The sequence below is a fragment of the Ictidomys tridecemlineatus genome, chromosome 6, assembly GCF_052094955.1.
Source record: "Ictidomys tridecemlineatus isolate mIctTri1 chromosome 6, mIctTri1.hap1, whole genome shotgun sequence".
NCBI classification, from domain to species: domain Eukaryota; kingdom Metazoa; phylum Chordata; class Mammalia; order Rodentia; family Sciuridae; genus Ictidomys; species Ictidomys tridecemlineatus.
This window is the reverse complement of record NC_135482.1, coordinates 156,658,149-156,669,561: the sequence shown is the minus strand read 5'-3', so window position 1 is coordinate 156,669,561 and position 11,413 is coordinate 156,658,149. Positions and strand designations below refer to the sequence as shown.

General features: G+C 39.1%; 1 protein-coding gene across 1 annotated transcript in view; it reads right to left on the bottom strand.

Moving 5' to 3' along the window:
* Positions 1-746: 746 nt before the first annotated feature.
* The window catches only part of Tnfsf11 (TNF superfamily member 11), a 33,320-nt gene continuing 22,653 nt past the window's right edge, over positions 747-11,413 (bottom strand). The window contains exons 3-5 of the mRNA XM_005339671.3: positions 8,106-8,151; positions 7,930-8,028; positions 747-2,257 (exon numbers count right to left, since the gene is read on the bottom strand). Of these exons, the coding sequence (XP_005339728.2) occupies positions 1,836-2,257; positions 7,930-8,028; positions 8,106-8,151 (567 nt within the window). The 3' untranslated portion in view covers positions 747-1,835. The remainder of the gene's footprint in view (positions 2,258-7,929; positions 8,029-8,105; positions 8,152-11,413) is intronic.

Below are 11,413 nucleotides of genomic sequence, written 5' to 3'. Positions count from 1 at the left end.
GGAGAAACTGTGATTGTAGCTCATCAAAATTAATTTTTTTCTGAAGCCAGGAAGCAGCGATTGGGGTATGCAACACAGCAGACATATTTTGTCTACCCATCTACCTCAAATTTACTGACAGTCTTAAAGTAATAGGAGTATTTTGGCCAATCAGTGAGTCCCACCATTATGGCTCTGCTATTTAAAATTTGCAATTTCTATTTTGCAGTATCTGCTGTACCTTCTCAGCTTCTATTCTGTCATAATCATCAAGAAACATTGTGCCTTCCCAAGGGAATCATTTTCTCTTCTCTCTCTCATATGAGTAGCCACCCTGGTTTAGGTAGTCCACCTACATACATTTCCATGAGGACAAGTGTCCAAGCCACTGATCTTTACTGTGTGTGAAGGTAGAAAACATTTAGATTTTCCTCCAGGCCAAACAGTTATTTTTCCAGGACATTATGAACTTGTACAAAACACTGTATTTTTCTCCTGATGTAAACATAACATAAACTTTTCCTTTATGAGTGAAGAACACTGTTTTCTATCTGGCTACATCCTTGCATACAAATCCCTTGCAAATTAATTTTCAAATTCCAAGGTTCATTAATTTAATTGAATCTGTTCCTAGTTTTTAATTAAATCTGCATTTCTCCCAGTAACCTTCAGAAAAAGATAGGAGCCACATTATCATATTGGAGAGAACAGGATCACAGAGCAAGACAGACATAAAAGAGAAATACAAAATCACAAGGCAGGTTTCATATAAATTTATTTTTGTACCAAAAAAATTAACTTTCAAAGGCAATGTTTTTATTGTACAGTATAAAATAATTCCCACTAACTTAAAACTTGGGTTATTCTTCGATGATAAACCACTAGTAGCTTTTCTATTTAAAAAAAAATTTACAATTTGCAGCGTTTGTAGAAAAAGACACCTGTTCAATAATTATATAAATACTCTTGACAGATTTCAGTAGCCTATTATGTATCCTTTTTGGCAATGTCAGCTTTCTAAAGTCAATTAGCTTCTAAATTTGAAAGGCACCTGGTAGCCAACATACCGCTTGTTATTCAAGGCATCCATTTTAATTTTTTTTTACACAGGTTTGACAAGTCTGAAAAAAATCTATTAAGTTAAAAAGAATGAAGAAATATACTACATTTGATATCAGGAAACAGTATTTTTCCCCCTTAGCTGCAAGTTTTCCCCAAGGGATTTACAAAGTGCACCAGTTAAATACGTCTGTACATTTAAAACATTAAATATGTCAACAGTGAGACATTTTTTAAATATTTCGAATCAAATACTATAGCACAAATATAATTTACAATACTTTGCACAGAAAACATTACATCTGAAATATAACTTTAGATATTATATAAAAATACATATATTTTCTCTCCTCACTAGAAAAAGTATTGTTTGCAGGTTCCAGCATGATGTAACAATTCAAAAGAACTTAACCCTTCAGAAGATCATCTGTTTACAATGAGATGATACCCTCTCCACTCGAGGTGCACAGTGGCCCATAAATCATGGGTTTGATCCAGAGAGCTCACCCCTCTTGGAGCCCAAAGAGCAACCATACTTGCTCCAATCTGGTTTAATTCTAGGAATTCATTACAAAATTGTAAAACCATTGTGTAACACGCCACCATAAGTCCAAGCTCACCCATTGGCTGTACATATGCATATTGTCTACAGGGTTGAGAGCATGGATAATGAGTTTGTACCATTGCGGGCCATGCCTCTTAGTAGTCTTACACACCTATATACATATTTCTTGGCTTGTTTAAGAGAAGTTTCCAAATATCTACGAAATATGTGATAATGCTCCACAGAATAGGTCTCAATCTATATCTCGAACTTTAAAAGCCCCAAAGTACGTTGCATCTTGATCTGGATCCAATAGGGAAGGGTTGGACACTTCAATGCTTATTTCTTCACCAGACCGTAGCTTAAAAAATCCTCCAACATTTATGGAATAAAAATGGAACTCTGAATTCCCTGACCAGTATTTGGTGCTCCCTCCTTTCATCAGGGTGTGAGAACTCGGGATTTTGATGCTGGTTTTAGTGACGTAGACCATCAGCTGAAGATACTCGGTTGCTAGATCTCCCGAGGTTTCATGATGTCGAAAGCAAATGTTGGCATACAGGTAATAGAAGCCATCTTGGTTAACCACTAGTTTTCCATTGCTCAAAGTCATATTGGAGATCTTGGCCCAACCCCGGTCATGGTACCAAGAGGACAGACTCACTTTGTGGGAACCTGTGGAGAGAGAGACGCCTGATTTATAATCCACTCCTGGAATGAGAAAGACAGTCTCACAATTCCATGAAGTCAGAGCAGAAAACGGCTTAACTGTCATTGTTCCTAGGGGAGAATAACTTCTTGGAATTTATTTTTCTATACAGGGAGAAATACATTCAGATGTATTTAGTGCTCTTTGGTAGGCACATTAGAGGGTACAAAGGCCAAAAATCTCACTTTTCCTGCCTCAAGGAAGCTGCAGTACATTAGAGTTAAGTATAAAATGGGCTCAGACAAGAGGCAAGGTGTTAGAACTGAACGGAGAGGTACAGATAATTGCTATGGGAATTCAAAGGGGAGAGAGATTATTTCCACCTAGAGGGATCAAAACTGACTTTGTGTTGTTGCTAACTGAGCCTGGGAACTTAAAAAGAGGAATAGGATTCAGCTCCACAGACAAGAGCAGACAGGTCATTCCAGATTGAAGAAAAAGGATTAGAAAGCCAACCACTAGAGCAAAGCAAGAAGCTAGCAGAGAAGGAGAATCCTCCTACCTCACATGTTTCTGCCTTTTCTTTTATTCTATGGAGAAGGATATGTAGGAGATGAAAATCTGGGTCACAGTAACTTTGAGCAAATGGCCAAACTCCTAAAATCTATTCTTATCACCATTTATTTTCCCCACCTCTAAAAGCCCATATGTCTCTCAGGCTCACACAACTAAAAAGCTATTCTCAGAGCAGCTGGAAAAAAAAAAAAAAAACACTTCATAATCCATTGTGACCGAAGTATAGTAAAATTTCTCCCCAGGGACCAAATGTTCCTTTAGTCCCTCCTCATTCCTGGAATGAGGTGACAACTAATCCTCATGCTTTTACCAGAACAGTGAAGAATTTCCAAAGAATATTCTAAATCAGGAGCAAGTCCAGTGCTTTTTTTTTTTCATATTACAAGTCTCTAATGTTTTTTACAGGCTTTAAAAATTGGTAATACCTCTATGACGTAATTAATTAATCAAAGATTTATATTTATGTGGATACTTATTATTCTACTGGAAAAGATGATAACTAATGAAACACTAAGTAGAAACACTATAGAAAGTCTAGAAAGATTTTTTTTTTCTTCAGGGAATTTTGTATATACTTAGGCTAACTGAAGGTCATCATCTCTCTGACATCAAAAGTCAAAACAGAGCTGAGTCTCAGATGGGTTGGGATTAGTTTCTGCAGCTCTGAGTTCTTGTCTATTTGTTATGACTGCCCAACAACTTAAGTCAGGTCTTGAGACAGTGAAGTAAAGAAATTGGCCCAGAGTCTTAGTGGATCCTCTGGTTAGGTGGATTCTAGGAGATCCCTGTAGACTAAGACACCCACTCAAGGTACATTCCCAGACTTGCCTGAGTCCTGGAGAACACTGAACATCTCATGCACCTTCCCCAAGAGAGCCACAAGTTGGAGAACATTCTACTGTCTCGGGGGTAGAGCCTGGAACCTCAAAAGCAGACTATTCCAAAGGCCAAGCAGGAAGTAGGACAAATAGAGGGGAAAAAATGTGACTTGGCCAGTCCACAGTGGGGCAACCCATCATTAGAAGACCAAGAACCCAGTGATTCCAATTCCCCGAGGCAGAAACAGAAGCCTTCCTGAGCTCTGCAGCCATCCACAGAGGGGCCACCACAGTCACTGCGGCTTCAAGGGTTCTCCACAGCAAGCTCCCTTCTTTTTACATAGGAGGTCTTATTTCATGGTTCACTCCAAATGTACATATCATCCTACAGTCCCAAGGGAGTCAACAGGAGACAATAGAACGGTATTCACCACATTGTCATAAACACTAGTGAAACAATTCCTCCAGGCTGGTAAATAGCTGCCTAATTCATGGACAGAGTTAATGAAAGATGTTTCCAACCTCAAGCCAGGCATGGTGGCGCATGCTTATGATCCCCAAAGCTTGGGAAGCTGAGGCAGGAGGATCTCAAGTTCAAAGCTAGCCTCAGTGACTCAGCAAGGTCCTAGGTAACTCAGTGAGACCCTGTCTCTAAATAAAATACAAAAGGAAGGGAGCTGGGGATGTGGCTATGTGATTAAGCCCCCCTGGATTCACTCCCCAGGACAAAAAAAAAAGTTTCCCACCTCAAATTATCCCATACTGCCTCCTACTTGTGTGCTGCATTCAATCCTTCAATTAATTATCTTATATCTCTTAATAGAGAGAAGCAGAATAGTGACATGAAGTCTATCCATTCAATGGAAGGGATTAGTTCATGTTAGAGTGGGATATGGCCAGAGAAGGCAAGGAAGAAATCTGAAATAAGAACTTTAACATTATACCACTCTTATGATTAGGGAATTCAAGTAGAATACATTGTTCTTTTCTATGAAACATCTCTGTTTTTATCCATCCACTGACTCATGTATTCACAGATTCATTCTGTTGATCTGTCGTGAAATAACAGTGTGGTGCTTTCTATAGACATTCATTCTGTCCATAATTAAGAATTATATCAAGTCGTACACCATCATGACACAACTAATCATAGAGAAAATAAAAAATGAGCATACAAAACACGACATTTTCATTTTTGCTGTTGCAAAGCACAAGGTTGACATTCAGTGACAAAAAATTTCCAAGCAAAAGCTACAGCAATTCACAATGATTGGGAAAACTGAGCTCAATGAGAGACAGAAGGGCTAGACAACAGGGAGGATTTGAGTCAAATCTGGACTGAGAAAAGGGAGTATATTGGTGAGGAAAAGTGTTTGAGTGTTCACAGCATCAACAGAAGAAAGTCAGGGAAGCTAAATATTAAGAAGAGAGAGCTCACATGTAGACAACAGTGGGGAAAAAACATGAGAAAAATATGCTGTGATTTGATTGGAGGGACTCCATATCACCCTGGGTTTCCAATACCCATGAGGTGTGCTGGTGGCCTCCTAACCAAGGCTCCCCAGCTTCTTCAGCCCTATGCTATGGTCCAGACTTCTGCAAATAGTTAGCCTGAGCACCCCAAAGAAAGCTACATATTCTGACCCCACAAAATACTTCCCAATGCGTCTTATGCAAGAAGCTTTGAAAATGCACAGATCTTGTAAGGCAGATCCTAATTTCATATGTGTAAATAAATGTGAAACAAAGCCATTAAAATGCAAAATTAAACCATCTTACTTTGGCCAACACTGGGAGATCAATGAACTTAAGGGGATGTTGGCCCACCAGAGCAACAAATTCTATTTTCTTACGCAGAAGCATATACTGACACATTTCCCTTAGTCACAAACCCAATAACTGTCAGAAAATAACCAGAAGTTCTTTCTTGTTATTTTGGCAATAGTTTGATTCTAGGTGCCTGCAGAGAGAGAGAGCTTTGCAACTAAAACATGCTTGCTATTGCCAAACAGACTTTGGCACACAGTCTAATGTAATATTTATCATATGCCATTTAAATGAACTGAAAAGATAAATGTAGGGTACATTCATAGCACATACGGCTGATACATAAGTATTAATTTGATTGCCTTTGCTAATGTGCAAAATAGTTTTCCACTCAGGGAAAATTAGTGTAGCTCCATCATAAAGGACACACAGACAAAGAGACAAAAATTGTTTATGAAGCAAATATCTGGGACAGGAATAGGTAGAATAGAAAATCCTCTAAAAACTCAAGTGTTAGTTTCTTACTTTCTAATGTCTCCAATCAAGAAATAGCCATCCATGGTCCATGCTATGATAATGGCTTCAAAATCACTTACTAAAATCTGGTACTTTTAAAAACTTAATTAAAAACAACGATAACAACAAAAAAAAAACTTGCCTTAAGTCATTTGCAAAACCAAGTGGAATAGTTATAATTATTTAAATAATCTCAAATAAAATAACAAATCCCAATCATGGAATGTTTTCCATATGCCACAATCTTCACAGCTACCCCATGAAGCAAGCAATATCTATGCCCATCTTAGACATGGCAAAGCCAAGGCAGAGACTAGTAAATTGTGCATGGTCATGGGTCCAGTAAGCAGGCCAGTGGCAGTCAGATTTTAGAGTCCCTGTCATGAGATACTCCACTAATCTAATTCTTAAAGGAAAAGAGAACTTAAAGGCTTTATTTTCCTGGGACAAAGCCAACTTGCTACAAGTACTATGTAGTCTGCTTATAGGATAATGTATAGCATAAAAAACATAGATTTAGGGATTAACTAAGTGGAACTCAACTTCTAATCCTCCTACCTCTGTGACTTTGAGCAAATGACAAACTATATAAACCTCTGTTTCCCTCTCTGCAAATTCTGAATAACAGTCATTGTGCCTCAACATTAGAGCAAGGACTACAAATAATGAACACAGACCAAAACGTCTGATCCATAAGTGGATCAGACATATTCAATACGTGTTCAATAAGTGGCATTATAATAATTAACAATGGTGTTCAATTATCACTCTATCTAATGCTTCTTGTTACCTTTTGATCCTTACCTAGCCCAAGGTGAGTGAGCAGTGGGTAGGATGATGGAATGCCCAGGGCATTAAGGTAGCTCAAGCACCTCTGGGTTTCCTCACTTTCAAAGGGTAATCAGGTCTCCGTGCCATTGAGCTAAACCCTACCCAGAGGAAATGACTAGTCTCTGAAGAAGGGGGAGAATGTCTCATTTTCTAGAGGACTGGTGTCTCTTAAAGACCATGCTGTTGAGCTCCTCCATGGGTCTCTACGGCAAATGGCTGAGTAGTTAACTACCTGGAGGAATTCATCCATCTCAGAGGTCAGCAATGGGGCTTTGTTACCTTTAGTGTGGGTAAAAACAGATGAGTACATCAAGGGATTGTCCTTCCCAATGATGTGATCTCAACCAGCAGTCATTTGAAATAAACAGGTAGTCTGATGATCTCAAAATGAAGTCTGCTGCTCCAGAATGAGAAGTGCTGGCTGTGGGGATTAGGAAGAGCAGGAACCCTGGGGTGTGGTGATACTCAAAGATTCTCTGTTAGTTGGAAGTCGAGGCCAGAGGGGAGAGAGCCAGAGGTCTTGCATGGCCAGACCTCTCTCACAAGTCTCAGAATGACAGCCCTTGGTGATGATCTCACTCAATACCTTAGAATCCCTGGCTTAGGACTTTTCTTGAATGAAAACTCTGTGTTAACATAGGCAGCAACTCTGGGTTAACATTGACCGCCCCGCCCACACACACATACATAAAAGCAGATCCTCTTCTCTCCTGCTGTGGGGATTTGGAATCCCATATGGCTGGCCCCAAAGGCCCTGCCTATAGACACCAGGTGGCCAAGGCTGTCTCTGATGGCACAGAGGGAAGACCTGGGTGCTGGCAGCAGCACAGGATACAGTGGTTCTGCCACACCATGTTTGCTTTGGGGTCATCTGGCCCAGGTGTGAATATTTGGCAGCTGCCATTTAAAGGTCAAGGAATCCTCCTCTCCTACTTCTTCAAGGGAAGAAGTAGGAGACTTCACTAGTCCTCATCCTCTGGTCTTTCTGAGAAATTATAATGTCCATTTCCAAAACATAGATCAACTGAAGACGAATGATTTTTTTTTCCGCTCTTGAAAATTTCAGTAACAGGCTAATAATATTTTTGATTATGTGAATGGAATGGTAAGTGATTCTCGAGATAGTTTTATAATTAAAATAGATATAATTAAAACTTACAAAAAACCCCCCAAAAAACAAAAAAACTTACCTGATGGGATGTTGGTGGCATTAATAGTGAGATGAGCAAAAGGCTGAGTTTCAGGCTTGCCCCTCTTGGCCAGATCAAACCAGGAACCTTCCATCATAGCTGGAGATGAGAGAAAGCACATTAACCCAAGGCTAGTGATCCTATGGGATCTCAAATAATCACAGATTCATGATTACCTTTCTCTGCTCGGATATGCTGTGACCCAACAATATGTTGTAACTCCTGAAAGAAAAAGGAAAAAGAGTTTCATTTATAAGCTTATTCTTTCTGTAAAGCAGTAGGACAATTCAGGAGTGTTAGACATGTGATCAATGAACCCTCTTTTCCTTCAAAAGATGCCAGAAGTGCAGAGACAGTGAAATTTCTGGATTATCTCATTAGCTATCAAAGGAGGTTCACCCCTAAAGAATTGGATGTCATTGTGCTTAAAAAGTCAACCATGCTCACCACCCACAAAACCCTTTGGACAATAGGGAGGAAATAGAAGACAAGGTAAATTATAAAACACAAAATAATTGAGCATAATTAAAAACTTGTAGCAGGTACACAAATGGAGATGAAGTTAACTAGGAATGTCACAATTACAGAGAATATATGACTCTCTTAAATCCTCAGGGAGGCTCTATTTATGTCTGTTTCATTAGTGAATTCCTGTTACAATGCTGAAGCTCAGCCCACAGGAAAGAGAATGATGCCTGGCTCCCAGTGGTTAATTTTTTTATTTTAAAGTCACAGTGTATTTAAAGTACTATATGGAAGTCTAAGAGCTTTTAGAGTACCAATAATTAACTCTAAATATTGCTCCAAATAGAGGTCTAGAAGCATAAGCCAGAAAACGAACGAACACGAGTGCATAAAGAGTTTAGGTAATTGCACATCTCAATTTGAGCCCTCAGAATGAAGGCACCAATAGGTAACACATGCCCACCTGAAGCCAGACATTAGCTAGCATTAAATGTGCCATCATGGGACCTAATAAGGTAGAGTGGATGAGAGCCCAGGCTTTCACACGGTTCAAATCCTTCATAAACTAGGATATTAACAGCCCATCTATCATCAGGTGGTTAAGAAGATTAAATGAGATAATGCAGGTAGGCACTTAGCTGAGTGCCCAGTAAATTCAGATATACAGATACTAGAAATGCCAGAGAGATCCCTAACTTCTGTTACTAAGGATAACCATTCATGCTAGCCCCAGCCATGATATTTAAAGGACAGACCATATAGAGCTTCAGTTTTTTGAGTGTCTGGGTAGGAGGGCTTTGAATAGATTAGACAGGCAAACAGATAAATGCAGACAGATGGATTCAAATAGATACAATAATACAGCTTCCATTGTTATAAGCTGTAAGTATAATGGAGATAACATTTATTCCTTTCTGTACCTTCAGGACCTTCCCCTCCCAGAGACAGGAGAAACCTATTCTGTTTTTAATGACCACTGGAGGACACCACTCAGCTGTCTTCGCTTACCTACTTGAAAGTCCTAAAATAGTGTGGTAACTTTGTGAAAGGAATCCTAGGGTTTATCTAAAGTCATCTTCTGCCCTGCTCTAGACTCAGGACACTGCACAGCCCTGGAGAAGTCATTTGTGGGCATTCTATAGGCCAATCCTATTGAATTGAACAATACAGTTGGCTTCTTTCTGCTGTTCACCTCCAGCCTCCCAAGTCCCTTCTCCAGATCTTTGGATTCCCCATAGTCCCCCAATGTTAGGAATTTCCTGGTTTGAGCTCCTCAGCATTCACAATGGAGATCATGATTTTAAACACACACACACACTGAATATTTTCACACATTTAAATACATGGTGAACACCGTGTATATTTACACATTGTATATATTTTTATACATTTACATAGATATAGTGTATCTTCATTCTGTATGAATTTATGCAATTTATATAAATGTATCTTTATGTGTTCTCTCATATGTATACATTGTATCACACTATACATTTATATATACAGGATTGTATCCTTATCCATTGTGTATATCATTACACATTCATAAATACATAAAGCTTCTTTTTACCTGATTACTAGCTCTTAAAAGATTGGAATAGGAACCTTGGAGACTTAAAGCTACCCTCTCATTTTCCCTCCAGCACTGATCTGCCTCACCATCAGAGGAGAAAGGAAGGAGTGCCGAACAAAGCAGAGCTAAGTATGGCATATGCCTGCAAATGCCAGTTTCGTGATTTTTCTCTGCAAACACCCTTATTATCTAGACAAACAAGGAAAGATCCTTTGTTCCTGCTCAGTGGTTTTCAAACTTGAGTGTGAATGACCACCTCAGGGAGGATGATGGAAGACAGATTGCAGGGCCAGCCCAGAGTTTCTGATCCAGATGGGAGGTGGGACCTGAGAATTTGCATTTCTAACAGGTGAGCTGGTGCTGTTGGCCTGGGACATCATTTGAGTATGACAACCCCTTTCACATCCGCAAACATTCACAGATGGGCAAATGGGGAGGTTATCATGAAGCTTGAGACTTGGGCAGAAGCAGCAGAAGATTTAAGCCACTGATTAAACAGACAGGAATTAGTTTGTTCATTCTCACCTGGGAACAAACACTTCTCGCCCATGTAATCAGTGACTTCTAGGTCAGAGCTGCCACAGACCCATTTAGTTACAAGAAAATTCAATAAATAGCACCTCTCAGAAGCACTTTCAATGACTGCTTGTAAAGAAAAAAAAAAGAGAAAGAAAGAAAGCTTCATGCCCCAGGATGAATGAAATCTCTAGAGACTCAAAAGGTAATGCTGCTCTTATGTTATATCTCTCAGGGATCCGAGAACTGCAATTTCTCTTAGAAATTCTAAAGGAAATTTTCAATTAAAAAGAAAAAAAGAAAGGGGGGGCTTGTAATATTTCTACAACTTTGAGTTACAAAAATTGTAGCCCCAATATGTGTATCACCACCCCACATTTTTGAGTTCTAAAATCATTGTTATTTATGTACAAGCATGATATAGCATCCTCTAAGAGAACACTTTTAGGGTATTTGGTGGTTGAGCACCGTAACAAAAATAAAATAAAATAAAGTTAACATGGGAATTCCAGTGAGGAACCTGGTTGTACTTTAAGGGAAGCTTTTGGGTTGCCTTGGCCCCATCCACAGCCAGTCTACTTGATATTTTTTTTTAAAAAAATGCTCCCAGGTGATTCTAATATGCAGCAGGTGTTAGGAAACATTATTGCTAATTGAGTGTTCCCATGAAAAGCTGTTTGGTGACACCTCTGTTTAGTCGAAGGTTTATTATAATCTCACAAATTATTTTTCTATTCCATGTACTGAAAGTTAAATAACTTCTTACATTTGTAGCTAACCAACTGTTTCCTTGTAGGATCACATTTTACTCTTATGAGAATCAGAGCCTGGATACCTATTATTATCCTCATTTTTCAGACTGAGAAATGGAGTTAGAGAGAGAGTAAGGTCTCATCTAATAAAACTGGGGCTTGAACCTCTGTCTTCCAG